At 38.6% G+C, this 18,492-nt stretch overlaps 1 protein-coding gene across 1 annotated transcript in view; it reads left to right on the top strand.

Annotated features, from left to right (window-relative positions):
* Nucleotides 1-18,492, top strand: part of MMS22L (MMS22 like, DNA repair protein) — a gene marked incomplete at its 3' end in the record, with an annotated part of 94,624 nt that overhangs the window by 35,405 nt on the left and 40,727 nt on the right. Inside the window, exons 13-14 of the mRNA XM_084284741.1 lie at nt 100-326; nt 2,725-3,234. Coding sequence (XP_084140867.1) covers nt 100-326; nt 2,725-3,234 — 737 coding nt within the window. The remainder of the gene's footprint in view (nt 1-99; nt 327-2,724; nt 3,235-18,492) is intronic.

Genomic DNA, 18,492 nt, shown 5'->3' with positions numbered 1-18,492 from the left:
ATGCCCTTTTCTTTGTGTGAGGGATTGTATCTTACTGTCTTTTGAATATTAACATTTATTGCTACTTATCTTATTCACTTGTTTTATTTTTTCTTTTAGAACAGTTGCTTTACTGTTCCGTGGCTTGGTCTGAAGGGTCTGGCAAATATCAGTAAAACTTCTTTGTCAATGCTTGAGTTGGTAAAAAGTTGCTGTTGTGAACAGCAGGTCCCCACCCTGTATGAGTCCAGCAACAGTTACCTCATTTTTCTCAGCATTTTGGCACGGATGATGAAAGAAGAGGCAGAGAACAGTGGTGTGCATCCTTGGAAACAAATTAAAGGACGGTATGGCTGCGATTTGTTTTTTCTCGTACCATAAGAGATCTAGTTGGTCTGACCGCATGGCCCTTTGAGGCACACACTAAAGCAAAGTGGGGTACAGTGCTCATGAGAAAGTAAAGGGGGTGAAGGATCCTGGGTGTTCATGATCTGAAGAAGGCAGTTGTTCCGTTTCGTTTCTGTTGCCAGCTAAGGCTGTGACAGGTGTATAGCTGGGTCCAAGAGTCATCTTGGCAACCACAGCCTGTGATGATTTGTTTCGTCCCACCAGCCAGGAATTTGGTATACTGGCAACCTATGCAGTGGTACAACCCTGTTGCCAGTAAGGTAATGTAATTAAAGCACAGAAATTCTGTTTTGAGCTGCATGTAAGCCATGTGTTGTCTAAGAACATACAGCCTGGCTCTTGCTATGCCTTCAATTCCCTTTATATTTCCTTTTTCCTTTATACGGTTGCCAACATTTCTCACAATATTTTTTGTGAGGGTTTTACTTTTTCATTTAATTCTGAAACATACTAATTAAGAGAGGTGCTAAGTCATGATATTTAACAGCATAAATATTTATGGTTTTTAATCAAAATTATGACATTGCGTATACTTACTAAGTCCTCAAAACTTTTAGTAATGATATCATACTGATTGTTAAAGGTGCTAACACTTAAGATTTCTTTCATTGATTATAACTGACTTAGATTTGTGTGGGAGTTTTTTGCTGGTTTTGACTTTTAAGATTAAGTTATATGTAAATAAAAAATGGATAAAATGTGCACGCAGACCTTATAAAGCTATGTAGTATGTCTCTCCCAAAAAAGAAGGGTTATCTTTGTATCAGAAGGGGAAAATACATGTACTAGCTATGTAAGCTTCACGAATTGTTACAGTCAGTAAAGTTTGGGTTTTGAAATTGCTACAACTAGATATTGAAACAAATATATTGTTAAATGCTGAATCAGTGTCTTGCTTTGGTTAGTAATTTTAATTAGTCTGTTTCATTTTCACTGAAAACAAATTATACTTAAGTTTTTGTGTTGTTATAGCTTGTTACTTTGTCTAATTTAAGAGGGGGAATAATAATACACAACACACACTTTGTCTGTCTGCTCAACCAGTATTCATCGCTTCTGACTTGAATAAATTAATTATACAAGTAGCAAAATTTAACAGCCTACAGCTATGATTTTGGGATGAACTCTGTTTTCAGCAGCTAACCAAGCATTAATTGATGCATGAAGAACGTAAATGCCTGTCAGTAGTAATTTACTACTAAACAACATTAATTGGATTTGCTATAATTTTTGGTGGCTAGATTTGATAACCTCAGCACCACTTCCAACTATTTTTCCAGGTGACAGGATAGGAAAACAGCCTTTATGGATGTTTAACTACTGTATGTGGAACTCACTTCAAATTAAAGGGGAAGCATATACCCAAAATTTTAATTGCACAGAAGGAAAGTTTAAGCTACCCATTTTCATCTTATTCCTCTTTCACAAGAATGGTGACTTTTATTTAAAAGCTAGATCTGAGCATGAAAGATAACTGTGTAAAAGATTTCTGCTTTTTACCAGTCACTTTAAAGTTGCAAAGTAGCAGTGTTTCTCACCATCAGCTACATAGGACTTAATGCTATTGTAAAGCAATACATCCTAATGTTTCTTAAAATCTTTCTGCTCAGTAGAGGTTTCTCTCCCAAATGCCTCTATTTCCCTGTTTTCTCCTGGACTTGTAGTCCTCAATTCATACAATGGGCCTTCAATAAAGGGCAGTATTGCAGAGAAAAGGAGATTTCCATCAAAAATCTTCCTTCTAGTTTTACTGCAGTGACAGCTGAGTAGGCAAACTTTGGTAGTGTAACATAAGAGAAATCAGTATCTAAAGGATGGAAGGCTCCTGATTATTTTTCTTTTGTTTTCTGTGTGCCACCTGGAAATAACAGTTGCTAGGAAAAAAGCTGGGCTACAGGAATTGTTCGCTAATACTGAGAGATACCACTTAAATTGCTTCCTGTCGCAGTAGCCCTCATGGGCTGAGTTTGTGTGGTGTGAAGGGATGGTATGGAGGAAACGTGTCACTGACAAAATAGAGGGTCTGCTCATCACACTGTGCTCAGCTTTCTACTGGAGGTTGGATAAGAAAGGAAGGTTAGGCTGTATCTGAGCTGAAAACCCTAATTTGTACCTTAGAGTGGACCAGAAATTGTAATAATGTGTTCCATTAGCTAAAAGAGAAGATGAGGGGAGGGAAAAGACGATATTTACAGGGTACCTGTAAACTAAAAGCATGAAAATGTGATTTTTTGTATCAAGTAGATAGAAAATTTAATGCTTTACCAAACTTTCTTTCTTGATTTGTTGTTGTTTTGTTGTTTTGTGTTTTTTGTTTTTTGTTTTATTTTAATGTAGAATTTATTCCAAGTTCCATCGGAAAAGAATGCAGGAGCTGACAGAAGTGGGACTGCAGAACTTTTTTAACCTGTTCCTTATGCTAGCAATTGTGGCAGAGACAGAAGATATAGTGAGTAGAGTGCTGGATCTTCTGGATTTCCTGACCCCATCCTCTGTCACCATGTCTCAGAGAGCTCTCATTTGGAGAGGTCATTTTGCTTTCCTTTTGATATATGTTGAGAAGAATATGGACATCAGTGTCCTAGCTGAGAAAGTCTCAAATGCTTTCCGTGACAAAGCAAAGGAATTTTTAGTAGCCAAAAATGACTACACACAGAAACAAAATCTCTGGACTCTACTTTCAACGTACATTGATGGTGTCCAAGAAGTGTTTGAGACCAGCTGCTACTTGAGCCTTTCTGAGGAAAAGTTACTAAATGATGGCTTTACTATGCTGCTGCCTGCTTGTCGAGGAGCTGAACTGAGTATGGTCCTGAATTTTCTTCAGGTTGTTCTAGCCAGACTTAGGTAAGTTATTTTGTTAGACTGTGGATGTAGACTGGAATGCGTTTAGTGTTCGGGTTAAGCTGTGGTTCATACTAATTTCTTACTGAAGTATAGCAAAAGGTAAGAGAGAGCTTTAGAGGATTGTGAATGATATGTTAAATTTAGAAATCTGCCCTGCTGCATTTAGAGTTTTAGAAATGTTTCCTTACTATTTCAGTTAACAAAGGTTTGCTGCCCTTGATATTTTGTAACGAATTAGTGACACTGTAGAAAGTCATTCAGTTGCCACTGTTTCAGATATTATTTCTTTTTGGCACGGGAAATTTCAAAACAATTATCTGTACTAAATTACTGGAGTAACGTTTTCTTGTGGTGTTTTTTTTTTTTCATTCCCCAGTGAATTTTATGTTTTTCTGACTTCATTCTAATTCTTTTTTCTTCTTTCAGCAAGGTTGCAATCAAACACAACAGTTATGGAGTCTTAAATACTTGTCTAAGGTTTGTTAGAAAAGAAGGAAATCATATTTTACCACTTGGAAGCAGTTTTGCTTTGATGTGCTAGTTCAGGTTTCCACATCTACAGTGCCCTTCAATAATAAGCATATTTTTTTCTACTGATGCCTTTTAGAGGTAGTCTTCCAGTTTGAAGCCCAAACTGCTTTTTTTTTTATATTTATATTAAGAAGCAGCTATTGATCTGCCATTACTTCAAATGTGCAAGACTGAAATATGTGGAAAGAGCTGTGGAAGAGTGCATAATAGGAACAGTGAGGCCCGTATGCAAGGTCTCTCTTCAGCTAGGTTCTTTGTTATTGTCTAGTAGTTTGACTGCGGCTGTCAATAGCTTATACATCCGAAGACAACTGTTTTTCAGGCAGTCTTTTGAAAAAAGATGAAGCATGAAACTAAGTTTAGTTGATTTATTATTTATTATTTCAGTTCAACTGAATGTATTTACTGGAATAAATTGGAGACTTCAAAAATACTTTGACATTTTCTCCGTTAGCTAATACGCTGTATTTGTAGTGTTGCTTTTTTAAGATGAAGTAGGGAGACTTGTGAAAGTTGCCTATTTCATAACTTGACATTGTTCTGAAGCTTTCCAAAACTTGAGAGTTACGTAGTCCTTTTGTAATATAGACAAAAGGGCACAGAAGTCTATTACAGATTTCTCAGGACATCGTGGGCGATAGTACAGTATTCATACCTCTTCTTTATTAAATCCAGGTCTGATGAAATGTTTGAATTACCAACATGCTCAAATAGTGTTTGGCATGTTGTTGCCATATTTGGTATTTGGCATGTTAAGGTATTGTTAGAGCCTTGTTTTTAACTGTTCTTTATTTCAGCTTCTGTATTTATACATTTGGTTATCAGCCTATTTATTCCATCAATTACAAGGTTTAATTTCCCTGAGGTTTATAAAACACTTTGATCTTGGTGGTATGAGAAACAGTGAAGTGTTGCTGGTTCTCTCTTGCACTTTGACAGATTCACTGGAAATAGTCCTCTGTCAACATACGAGTAAAACAATGCTAATAAGATTTTCTTCATTCAGAAAATGTGGATGACTGTGCTAACCAAAGGTGAAAGTATTATTGGCTTAACCAGACTGGTAACACCTGGTCTGTTTAGAAATGTGGGAAGGGATGAAACGGCTCAATGCGATTTTCTCTCCTGTTTTTAAAATTCAGGCAGATACAAGGTAGTTGGCCTTTCATAAATGTAATTTTTTCTGCACATTGCACGCTAATAGTTTTATAACTGTACAATAGAGAATTTGCAGGTAGGAAGGAAGTGAGATCACTGATTAAAGTGAAGCAGCTCCCTCTAGGCTGTTAGGAAATAACAACTTCATGTGCCATTTTCTGCTAACCGCGGATGATGGCTCACAGGAGCATTCTTTATTGCTGATTAAGGAGCATTATGAAAATACTGACTTAGGTGCGTTAAACTAAATGTCTCAGTGTTTAAAGCTTAAAATGTCAAATAGTTTTAGCAGTCCCCTTTAACATATCTTATTGCGTTGCTAGAATCATGTTCCAGGTTTCCCACTTGCTTTTATTTGAGAGTATTGTAAAAATAGCAATCTTTCATTTGCAGAGTGAGGTGTAGCCAAAAGCTCTGCTTTAATTATAGGTATTCATGCTGCTATGGTTAAGGGTCTGTCAGCATTTCCATTATAAACCTTTATTTTCAAGGGTTTGTAACATAGCTGTGAAAACTTGCTCTGGGCTAAAACTTGGCATACATGGTTTTGATAGAGGGCTTGTTTTCTTCCTTTCTTTTTTTCTTAAAAGGCATCAGAAAAGAGACCCCCACCTGCACCATTTTTATACCACTGTGTTTTAAAATAACCCTTTCCAGGAATTTCTGTATTTTGTTGTCTTCTGGAAAAGTACTGGTAGCTTTGATTGTTGCATATACCTATAGTTTTACCATTTTAAATGAGCTTTTTTAGGCCATTATTTTTTTAAAAATTAATTTTTATCATTGTGACTATTTCAGTGTCCATATATTTAAATATAACTGACTTGTCAGTAGAACTCATTTTTATTACTTTTTTGATCTGTGGTGAGTGGATAATTGGAAACAAGATGCTACTTGCTGGCACTTCCCTGTATTTGATCTTCAGAGAGAGATTCAGTGTGAAGTGTAAGATTGTATTTTAATACAGTCTCCTTTTTAAAAGCATGTGTAAAATAAACAGTAAACAATCAAGAACCCCCAAAACCATGAAGTACAAGGTGCTTGCTTCCTATGTTTACTTGGAACATTCACCATCTAGCTCAGGTGTCAGTTTTTCGTATATTTTTTGTTTCTGTTTCTAAACAATGCTTTAGAATCCTGATTTTATTTTTCTTTAACAAAAGGTTAATGCAGGATGTTTGGCCATGTGTGCTTTCATTTGTTCCAAATCTCTGGCACTTCCCATCATCTGAGTGCCTCATGACACGAAAAGAAACCCTGAGTTAATAAAAATACAGACATCTAATGGATTTGAGAGAACTCGCTGTAAGAATGGACACAGGCTCAGGGAAATTTGCTGAGTGCCTGGAAACAGTAGGTTCCAGCATTGCAATATCTTATTCTTAAAAGAAGTGCTTGAAACATGTTAAAATGTCTCTTATTGTAATCAGGTATCGCTCTGACATGAGCTTTCTCTCATTATCATCATCCTGGCATTGGGTTTTTGTAGTGCATTAGCACTGAGGTACGGGATTGTAAAAATGCAAGTGCATGCCTAGGTGTAAAATCACTGCTGGTACTCTGAGCATCTTTACTTAGTTTCAGGGAGACTTGCTACTGATTCCCATAGGAGAAATGAAAAGTACCACAAACCTAATAACATAATAAACAGTAATTTCATTTTGAGAAGAATTCATGGGTATTTATACCCTGTGTGTACTGTATTTATGCCCCACGTGTACAATGCTGAAGGACTTGAAAAGTTATTGAAAATTTCAGTGTGTATATTTTATAAGCTCTAAATGAATACTACTCAGGTAAACATGTCTCTAATTAAAAGTTACAGTAATAATGGGACCATGGATAACAGCAAAACTGGATGTTTCTATCTGTTAAAACCCTAAGGTTGTGAGAGGAATCACGATAAGAATAGATTATCCAGTATATCTTTGCTATGGAAATGTAAAGTCATTTGTAATTTTTTTTGCGTTATACTTGCCATCAAAACACCCTGTGGGAAGCTTTCTGAGACCAACAGGAGCCTCTCCCCGGCTCTCTGTTACCGTGTAAATCAGCAGATAAGCTCATGAGGAGAATAGAAAGGTCCTTCCCCCCTCTTCCTTCTTTTCTTCCCCCTCAGGGGATTTAGTGTTAGTCTTTGTAAAATGTATTTTTCTGATGTTGAACTTCTGAAAACTGTATCCAGAGGAGTTTGGAAGAGCATGAGCCTTCTCTTACCCATTCCATCCCACAGGTATATTTTCTGTGATGTCCAGATAAGCAGAACGTGGCCTGTGACTGAACCACTGAATTGTTAGATCTTGGTTTGGCTCGTAGATCTGCCAGGCTTAATAAATGACCATTAGAAAGTCATTAAATATTGCTAGGACCTTTGTTCACCTACGTGGAAAATGGTCCTTTCTTTCTGAGTTCATAGCATAGATCTTAAATTTGGGGAGCAAGCATGGCTGGCTGTGCTAATTTGACCTAAGGTCTAAAGTAGTTTAAGGTTTGTTTTGGTGTTTTTAGGTGCCGTGATAGTACAAATAAAGTTGAGGTTTGAATGAGTGTAAAAACGTTCAGTCTTTCTGTACTTTAGAGCATAGGAAGCAAGCACTGCTTTATAATATAGCAGTGTTTTGAAAGGTTTGCTGTGTCTAAATCCTTTCCAGTAATCCCTTAGAGTTTTCTGTGGGAATTCTGGATGTGTTCTTAGCTGTGGTTACTGCATTAAGGTGTGGCTCTGAAAATTAACATTGATCTTTACTCTTCATCCTACTTTATTTGGGATTTGAGTTGCTTTTTCAGGATTTTTTGTGTGTAAAGTAATGTTTTGTACCTTTCTCCCTCGTGTACTGAACATCAGGTATGATTAGCTGAAACTGCAGTGTTTTGACTGCAGGTCCTCTGCTCTGAAAGCATTACTGTCCGAAGGAATGAAATGGGGTACACAGCTGCAGTGCACCCTGTACCTTGTCCTTTGCTTGCAGAAAGTTTCTGTGCATGCGTCGCATCGGTTCAGGTTTGCAAGAATATTGACTTCCACTTCTCCCTGTCAGTTTCCTTGAATCACTAGAAGGTCACACCAGAGCTGATTGATTAAAATCAATTTCATATTTGTGTTTAGGATGTAATAAAACATCTGCCTCAGAATCACTTTAAGAATGAACCGAAATAACAAAAGCAGTTAGGAAATCTTGTGATTGTTGATGCCCCGATAATGCTGATATCATTACAGGTACAAAGCCAAAGCAACTCAAGTGTAGTGCTGACGTTAATTACGAAGATACACAGCTCTGTCCCCTGTGCTGCAGATTGAAATGCTTCTGTCTTTTGTTCATTGCATCCATTTTATCTATCAAAAATTAATTCATGTGGGCTTTATGTGGCCTACCTGACAGCAGTACAAGGCTTACTGTTGTGAAAGAGTAAATCCGCACAATAAAGAGTAAAATCATAGCCAGGTGTACCAAGAACCTGCCAGTTGGGACCCTGCAGTTAAGAGAAATATTTCCTCCCTGAAGGACATCACGTGCAGATTTGTTTTCTGATGGAAGCATCTCACTTTTGAAACAGTTTTCCCCCAAAACAGTTTTCGCTCTGTTTCCCTTCTTTTATTCTTTGCACAAGGTGTAAGAATGGCTCTTCATACAGAGTATTTTTTTGTTGTGGATGTTAGACAAGGAAATACTTTACCAATAAAACCATTATACACAAGTAGCCTTCTTATCTCTTAATTTTGATTGTTTCTTCGTTACCTTACAAGATATATATATCTTCTCTCTTTAGGATATCTCTTGTCAGATTTAAGGCTTATTTAAAATGAAAAGAAAGCTGAAGCAATTTTCTTTATTCCATTTCAGTCTCCTAAGGCCTATTTCCCCCTGGTGAGCTCATAGCAACAGGGGGGTTTAAGGGAATTCAGCTTTCTGCAAATTAATGTCTCACATCATGAAAATTCAGGACTTTTTTTTTCCCTATATCTTGAAAAAGTAATACAGTGAGTGCGAGTATTATTTCTTGCCAGCGGGTGGAAGATGAATGATTTTGTCACAGTTTTACTGCTTGATGAGCAGTGTCCTGAGGGTCAGGCTTAAGTCTGTGTCACTATGCTGCTCATTACTCTTGAGCTAAATAAGGGCTGATTGGATCTAAATTGCCTAGCACATGGGCCGCAGATGAGCTCAGTGAGTAGGGGATGACCTGCTATTCAGGCTGGGAGTAACCCCGGTGTGCAAATGCTGCATTAGAACACCGTGGGAGAATGAGAGGCTACCGACCGCTGCCAGCAAAAGAAATCGAAATGTAAAAACTCTTTGATGCTGCAATGTTAGAATTTGAAATGTAGGAAGTGACAGGTTGATGGTACTTATCAGCTTTGGCTGGATTAGAGAACAGTGTCATCTTGCTTATATAATGACAGAAGAATGAAGCGAGCTCCCAACTACTTTGTGGTGCCGAACCGCCGCTGTCAGAGTCGATGCTGCCTCCTACTGACAGCCTGCACGGGAGAGTGGAGAAAGCGGACGGAGGATGAGAGGCTGTTCGGCGTGCATCTGTGCCTCTACGCTTCTGTTCCCTTCTCTTAGCGGGATGACAGACACGACTGATAAAATACTGAGGGTTTGGGGACAAGCACAAGTCAGTGTAGTCTAGAGTGATTAGACAAGTCACCTACTTGTACTGAACTGTGTGTGATGAAACTGGTCCCCCCCAAAATGCCCCCCTTTGAACTTCTCCCTCCATTGCTAGCCCCGTGAGAGGAGGTGATCCCTGGAGAGGAGAAGTAATTCATGGCTGCGTGAATTAAAGAAAATTGACCTTTAAAGAGCAGAAAAAAATCTGAATGAACTGAAAGAGAATCCTTATGCTAACTAAACGAGTGGATATACTCGTAATGGTGGAAAGTGAAAAAGCAAGCAAAGCACCCCAGTGTTGAACACAACATGAATTATAGTGGTTTGGGCACTTCTGAAAGATCCAGTGGTCAGTAGAATGATCTTTTTTTTTTTTTTTTTTTCCATCCCTGGTGCTTAGGAAACTGAGTAATGACTACTTCCTTCAAGCTCATTTCAGGTTTTGTTCCTGACAGCTTTAACCTAGCAGCATCAGCTTTTCTTACTGCTAACTATGGGACTGCCTTACTGGCAAAGGCAACTTGGCTCTCTCGTGAAATGAGCGCCTGAATGAAGAGGAGGGATAAACCTAAATGTATTCTGTGTTTTCTGTTTATTTTTGTGCTCTGCCTGGGTATATATTATTTGATTCTTCTTCTCCTGGGATGCTTTTGCTAATAATGAAATTTCTTCTGTGACTTAAAAACAACTTCCAGTTTGCTTGCTTCTGGGCCTTATAACAAAAAAGGAAGAGAAAAGTAAACAGCAGCCTTACAAGCACAAACAGTTTTACCACAAAATGGTGTGAGTCTGTAGGAATGAGAGGGAATATTTCCATAAAGAACCTAATTAGTGTAGAGATTCAGTGCTGCTTGAATGGTGTTCTAACTGTTATCAATGTTTAATGGCTTCACTTTGGATCACTGAAGATGAGGAACTGTTTAGCACAACTACTTGTAGTTGATGTAAACATCTGAGCTACAGAGTTTGTCTGAAATAAAGTATTTTTGTCCACAAACAAGCTCAGTGTCTTCAAATGGGCAGGAGAAGCAGAATTCAAAATTACCATGGTATCTTGGAGAACTCATAAACGAGAGGAAATACAATGAAGACCAACTATTGAATTTGGAAGAGAGGAAGTCTGAAACAACACATGGAAAGCTCGACGTGGCTGCCATGCTGTCAAAGAAATTCAGGAACTAGTACGTACCATGAGGTGACAGAAGCAAAGGTGATATTATCTACATCTGTGGTTGGTTAGCTGACATAGCTGTTACCCCTGTCTGTCCATCCTACCCTTTTTTGTAGGTTTTGCCACCCACATTCAGCACGGATGGCAGCAAGATAAATTATTTTGTCCCCGCACTAGCACAATTTCTGCCTGGTCTATGGAGGAAAACCAAAATTGTTTGTGAATGGTAGTTCAAGTGGATTTCCTAATATCTCAAAGGAGCATGGGATGGATGCAGTTCTTATATTTTGACCTCTGTTTACATGGCTATTTACATGAATTTGTAAGAACATAATGGCTGTAAGTAATTATTTGAAATTTGATTGAAATCTGCCTGTTGGATAACTTTTGTGGCAGTGCCTTTTCTGTGCACACAGCCTGTATGGTGTTAGGAAGCGGGGCTTGATGCGACTGGTTAGGAGAAAGTAAAATAAATTAATAAAAATAAAAATACAGTTAGATATTGTTGTGAAGTGTGTTAGTAAAACTTTTTCAGGTGAAAGATAGGAACTGCTTGTTCCTTTTTTAGCTGTGGTTCTGTGCACAGTTCTGAACATGTCAGTTTGCAGAGCATTTATGAGTAAATTGAAGACTGGGGAGCTTTGCAGAAGTAAATGATGAGAGTAGGAAGTTTGTAAAAGTTTGAGGGAATTGGTTTTAGTTAGGAAAGATTGAAGGGAGATGTGCTAGAAGTTACCCAGTATGAAGAAGTACATTGCAAAGGCAACACGTCTGTTGTTCTCTGTGCCAGTGAAGAAGGAATTGCCTTCATTTGTAGCAGAAGCACTTTTGTTTGGTTATTTAGAGCAGGCTGTAAACGTCAGTGCTCTGACAGACTGCAAAAACTAGTTGTGGAATCAAATTATTATTTTTTTGCACTTGTTAGAGACTGTATTGGACAACCAGTTGTCGGGGTAGTCTTTGTAAGCTGATCAGTGCTGAGATGAACTCCTTTAGTGACTCGGGGTGCTCCCCAGCCTTTCACTTGTTTCAGTGACTTGAAATAAAGCAGTGCTTGATGATGCTGGTGATGGGTTAGTAAGGATGCCTCCTAAACAGTGTTCCATGTTTTTCCTTACAGAACAAAACCTTGGTGAAACCAGAAATTGGTGGATATAAAAGAAACCAGACCAGAGGGTGTCTGAAGGGGGCCTGTACCACATGCACACCACAGTGGCTCTGTGGAAGGTTGTGCTGTGGTTTTATGTTCAAGTATGGAAATCTGTCAAAAAATGACTTTGAAAATGCTTTTTTAGACTTTTTCTAAATAAAAATAATTGATCTGGGGCATGTAGGTGTGCATTGTTATGTTTTATTTGGCTTGGAGCAAGTCTAAGTGTCATTAATTGCTGATGCTTAAAAGCTCCAGCTTGCTTTCCAGTGGTACTAAACAGTGAAAATGTGCCTGATGTGAAATGATTCTGAAATAGTGGGCCATGCTGTCCTCTCTAGAAACAAAATTGGAAGAGTTGAACATACTCTGCAATGTGTTCTGGTGGGGTTCCTTCCTGACACTGTTACAGAGAGGAGCAAACGGAGGAAGGTGAAAACAGTTTGTGGTTTATTTAGTTCTCTGCTGAGCTGGAGGTACTGTCTGTTCTCTTTTTCGCAACCAGAAGGCCCTGTTTATCTCTGATCGGGGTTAATTAAAGCCTTAGGGCAATGCTGAGACCCTGCCAATGGCTGGAAGGTACAGAAGTAATCGAGGCTGCAGCTCCTCACTGCAGGGAATGGAGAGGTAACTGTGGGCTGCCGCTGGCTCTGATAGTACAGCTGTGCTCATTCTTTCCAAAAGAAAATACAGGAGTGAACTTTTTTTTTTTTTTGCCAAATAGTTCTGTTCGCTTGTTAATCTCTGGCTGCTGTCAGAGTGGCAAGAAGCCTCTGGTTTGATGTGTGAGCTCACAAATCTGTTTTAAGGAGCAGGACCCTCTTGGTTCTCTGTATGGTAACACAGTGACTACACCTGCAGCCTCAGAAGCGTGCAGTACAGCCTTGAGTGTGTGCAGCCTTTCGCTGAGGGGCAGGAGAAGGGAGGAATGAGCAACTACACAGCCAGGACAATGAGGTTTTCTTTTACTGCTTTTTGTGTCCTTGTTTTACCTAGGAAGAATCAACAAGGAGAACAATAGCAATTATTTTCATTGGCATTCTTTGTTTGCTTGGACAGGAATAGATTGATTAGCTATTGGTGGTGTGCATTTGAAAATACTGGAGTGTGTGTTCCAGGTATCTACCTAAAATATTTTAAAGCTGCAAAAGATATGCTCCAAGGGATTTTTTCCGATTCACACCCACCTGTATATTCAGGGGTATTCTCCAATGGCATCATTTGGGGGAGAAGGTGCTGTGTGCTCAGGTGGCCAAGAAGGCCAACAGCATCTGGGCTTGTATAAGAAGCAGTGTGACCAGCAGATCTAGGGAAGTGATTGTCCCCCTGTACTCGGCTCTGGTGAGGCCGCACCTCGAGTACTGTGTTCAGTTTTGGGCCCCTCACTACAAGAAGGACATCAAGGTGCTTGAGTGAGTCCAGAGAAGGGCGACGAAGCTGGTGAGGGGCCTGGAGAACAAGTCCTACGAGGAGCAGCTGAGGGAGTTGGGCTTGTTCAGCCTGGAGAAAAGGAGGCTCAGGGGCGACCTTATTGCTTTCTACAGGTACCTTAAAGGAGGCTGTAGCGAGGTGGGGGTTGGTCTGTTCTCCCACGTATCTGGTGATAGGATGAGGGGAAATGGGCTAAAAATGTGCTAAAGTTGGGCCAGGGGAGGTTTAGGTTGGATATTAGGAAAAACTTCTTTACCGAAAGGGTTGTTAGGCATTGGAGTGCGCTACCCAGGGAAGTGGTGGAGTCACCATCCCTGGAGGTCTTTAAAAGACGTTTAGATGTAGAGCTTAGTGATATGGTTTAGTGGAGGACTTGTTAGTGTTAGGTCAGAGGTTGGACTAGGTAATCTTGGAGGTCTCTTCCAACCTAGACGATTCTGTGATTCTGCTTGATGTGTTACATTTACATGGAGTTTGGTATTAGGTGCAAAGATGACATTAGCAAGCACCATGGTCATCTTACTTGTTACATAATAATGAACTATAGCTCAGCTGTGATTATCCAAATGCCATAGGGAATATATTCAGGCAAACGGGACTTTTTACAATGTAATTATTAGACACTGGGGAGACGTGACCCTGTTTAGGGTAACAGGGGTGGGGTATGGTTAATTGATGTTAGGACAATCAAACTTTTACCATTTCAGTATTCTGGGATTCTAGGATTTGCTAGAAAATGTCGGTACATTCCTAGGGAAAAATAAATTAGTAAATAAAAAATAACCCCAAGAGTCAATCTTGATGTTACACTTGCAGTATACTTGCATTACTTGCACTGAATTACTGTTAGGATTATGTGTTCAGAAATCACTTATATTGTCTGTAAATCTTGCACATTTTACATCATAGTGAAAATGCCATACATTTTGATTCTGAGTAATTTGTAAAGGCATCTATTTTTCTAAGGCATCAAAAATGGCTACTATTTTTTAAGTCAAACTCAAGAATTGAAGATTTTTCCTGCAACCAAGAAACTTTTGTTGGCGTATTTTCTTTCTCTAAAGAAAACTTCTGATATCTGTACAGTATGAGCATTACAACAGAGATTACAGTTGATGACATCCAGCTTGAGCTTCACTGTCTTCTCCAGCTTTAGAATATAAGGACATAAAACAATTTAATTTCATTAGAGTTTATTAGCATTTCTATAAAAGCATTTCTACTGTACTGCCATAGTACTGAACCTCTAGCATTTCTAATAGCTCAGCCCACTCTTTGGAAGATTTGCGTCGCTCCTGTCTTACTGAAAGTTTTTCTCTAGCTCTTGTTTTTTTTTTTTTTTTTTCCTTCTTTGAAAGAGGGTAATTTCTGAAAACTCTTCAGCAGTCCTATCTCCATGTAAATTAATACTGTAAATTCTGCTGCTAGTGAGGGTGGAGGGAGAGTAGTAAGAGTGGGTGGGGGGGAGAGAAGAATTAAAATCATTCCAATAAATGGTTTAATTTATGCCTCAGCAGTTAAGCATGCTCCTGGTTAACAGAAATACCCTTCAGCTACACAGGATTTGGGAGGGTTGGAGGGCACTCATTTGCACATAAATAGCCATTAACTGATAAATTCCCAGAGGTCTCCTGTTGCATGCTAGTGGTTCTGACCTACTTAGCTAGCTTAAATTTGTTTTACAGAATTATTATAATTCCATCCTTGGTACTTAAACTTTGTGATTAATGCATGCCTCACAATACAATTAAAGTATAATTACACAGTTTTACAGTTTGCTATCATGGTGTTATTATTATTACAAAGAGCTGGATTTTGCAAATATTAGAAGAATTAGGGTTCTGATACCCATCACTTTGCTGTTATTAAGTGATTATGTTAAATGGGACCCCTTTATGTCTGAAGAATGGAGTGGAGAGAGGGGAATCATTAACTAACACATCAGATGGCTTCTGTGTGATTGAGGAAGAGATGTGCACTGGGGTTTTTTGCACATCTGTAGATGAGAGGTGCAAATACCTTTTGCTTATCTTTGCCAGCTGCCTGTAACATGCTCTAGCACATCTGTGCTTTAGTGCTTAAAAAAAGCTTCACAATAAACATCTCCTTTTAGTAATCTGTTACAAATCACTTCCTTGTGTTAAACATCTGATTGTATTGTACTTTATTGAAGCTTTTTATTACAGGAACAGTTTCTTTCATACCCTGATTAAAAACATTAATGAACAGGTACAGAAGTCCTACAGATCTTTATACCGTAGGTTAGGATGTGCGCTCAGATGATATGGATCTTGTGCTCCGTAACTTGGAGCAGTGCCCTCCAAGGGATCCTGTCCGTTGTACTCACATGCATGAATGTGTTTTATATTTATGCTGTCTGCAAATAGCAGTAAGTCACAGACACTGCTGGTTTTAGGTGTTGGAGTTACATGGCCTCCCCTATTTTTCTGGCCAAAGTTGTTTTGGTGGCTACTCTTCATTCTCCAAAAAGGAGTGATCCAAGACTTGTTAATGTGACTTGTGTGTGACACAAGAATTGCTTCTGCTCTGGATAATTCTTTTTTTCCAATGCAGCTGCACCAGAAAATTTTAACTTTATGTTAACAAATAATACAATTACTAAATCAAAGAAGGACTGTAAATGTTTTTTATAATATTGGGCTATTGCAATGTAAGTTACAAATCTAATTTTACTTCCTTTATCTGTGAGTATGTGTTGTATTGAGCACTTCACTGTTGGGAAGTGGAACGGCTGATACATTTTCTGAATTACACTTTATGCTCTTCTAAAGCTTTTAAGATTACACTTTAAAATTTTTTAACTATAATTGCACAGTGGAAACTCCAGACTGATTATAAATCAAATGTTTTACCCTCAAGTCTTATTTGATCCAGTGCTTTGGGTTTCACTTTTGCTTAGTTTAAAAGACCTGTTGCTTTTGTGTTTTTTGTTTAAGAGGAGCTATTTAGTTCTTTAACAATGAAAATATTTCTCCTTCCTAATACCAGAGAACACAGAGTAAAGGGCAAATAGAAATCTTTTTCTTAGAATGCCTCCTTTCTCATCTGTAATTTTAGTCTGTATTTGTTATGCTACTACAATGATATAATCTCTGCTTTCACTATTATCATCTGCTGTCATTAAGCTCAGAAAACATTGGTCATTGTTACTGATGCATGGAAGCATACAAGCAGGTAGCCAGTAATTACGCTTGGAAGACTTTAGTATATTATTGGTGCTTCCTACTTGAATATATGTGAATTGGTTTCATTTCCAGTCTTTAAAAAAAAATACTGCGTAGAAGAGTTTTAAATCATTTTCATGTGGCACGGCAAAAATGCAAAGGTGCATTACCAGAAAGAAATGGTCAGCAATAAGAGCTATTTCGCAAAGTTGGCTTGCAACGTCTACCACACTATGTGGAGAAAACAGTTATCCTGTAATAATAAGACTAATGAATTCAGAAATCCATTGATTGAACTGGCTCTGGGTAGATTATGTTCAGGCTTGCTTCAAGGAGAGGAATTTATGAAATGTTTGCCGCATCCAGCAAGCACTGCTGCTATAATACAGCTGCCTCCTCAGTGGTTTGCTTTGATCCTGTGGAATGAAAGGACAGGAGGATCAGCTCAGGTCTAAATGAGATTACAGCTGGTTCGGCAGCTTATCTGGTCTAATGCCAACTAGTGTGGCTTTGCACGTCCTAAGGGGTTTACAACAGAAACTGTTTATTGAGTATCATCGGTTTACTCAACACAAGCAGGCTAATCCTTCCCAGCCTCAGCGTGTTGTAGGATTGTGCATGAGCCAAACCAAAAGCTGGTGTAGCCAGGGCCTCCAGAGCCCTTTGTCTCGCTTCATATTGATTTTTTTTTACCTGTGTTAAAGACAGTAAAAAATAAAAACCAATAACCAGCCCTATTGTGAGCAAAAGGTTAATCTGACCTAAAATCTTACAAAAGCATCTTTTAACTCTAGAAGGGATGGCAGCCTTTCCCTGACTTTTCACTCGAGGGATTTTCCAGTTTAAGGTTTTGAAGAACAAGATGGGAAAAACAGCTTAAACATTTAACTCCATGTGTCTCGCAAGGTCTCTGAAATCTCCTACCAGCTGCGTAGCAAACTTTAAACAATTATTTCCAAGTAGCAGCCATTCCTAACAAAATGTCATCTGTCTGTGGTACCTGATGCCATGTAGTAAGGGGATGACATGCCAAACATAGGGAGAGTAGTGGGACTAGTAGGTGTCCCAAGGATCATGCTGGCTTTTCTCTCTAGAGTTTATTATGCAAAACCATCAGAAAATACATTGATCGGCTGCTTTCTCAGAAAGGTAATTATTAAGTAGGTGAATGTGTCATAAGGAGTTTAAAAAGGTACCAAGCAGGCCCATAGGGGCAGAATGGTTTTAAAAATTAGGATAGAAATTCTGGGCTGAAAGTTCTTACTCTTAACCTACAATCCTTTCTGTTTTCATGTAAAAGACAAAGGAATGTTAGGGTTTGCTAATATGTTATCAAGCCTGATTCCTCTCTGAGGCGAGTCTCTCTTTTGGAAGGCGTTGCAGCATGTGTCAGATTATTATACATAAAATGCTTTTTATAGTATAGGGAAGGAATAGATTAAATGTTGGGAAGAGTAGCAACAGTAGGCAAGAACAGTAATGGTACCTTTGCAATTAAAGAAATACCTTAAGTTGTTGAATCTGCACTGTTGGGATTATGCAGGAAGCGATTACTTACCTGTATTTTGTATACTGTATATATTATAAGGAGTGATTAAATCAGTTTTTCCTTGACACAGGGAACAGAATTTGGTGACATACCTGCCTGTCAATGCATGTGGCAGACTTAAACTGGGAGCTCTTCTCAAAGACTGCTGAATACTAGCTAAAAGAAAAATCAGCAGTAGCTTGAGGAATGGCTGTTTTCTGTTTACTTCACCTAATGGGAATGAATGTGTATTTTAAGGTATATGTAAGCAGAGAGGTTACCGTGGATACCATGGGGGTATTGGGAATATCGCATGGGGAAATTGCTAAAAATGATATTTAAGATAAACATGAACTTTACTCAATATTTAAACCTAATCGACAAGATGTGTACGAGTTGAAAATGTAATATTTATCCAATCACTTCCATTTTATCAGATCTGCTCTTAAAGCGATAGGTTGCTCTCATGTAGTATTACACTTTTAGCA

The sequence above is a fragment of the Netta rufina genome (genome assembly GCF_964035555.1).
Source record: "Netta rufina genome assembly, chromosome: 3".
NCBI classification, from domain to species: domain Eukaryota; kingdom Metazoa; phylum Chordata; class Aves; order Anseriformes; family Anatidae; genus Netta; species Netta rufina.
Note: the sequence above shows the minus strand (reverse complement) of the source record. Positions and strands in the feature narration are given on the sequence as shown.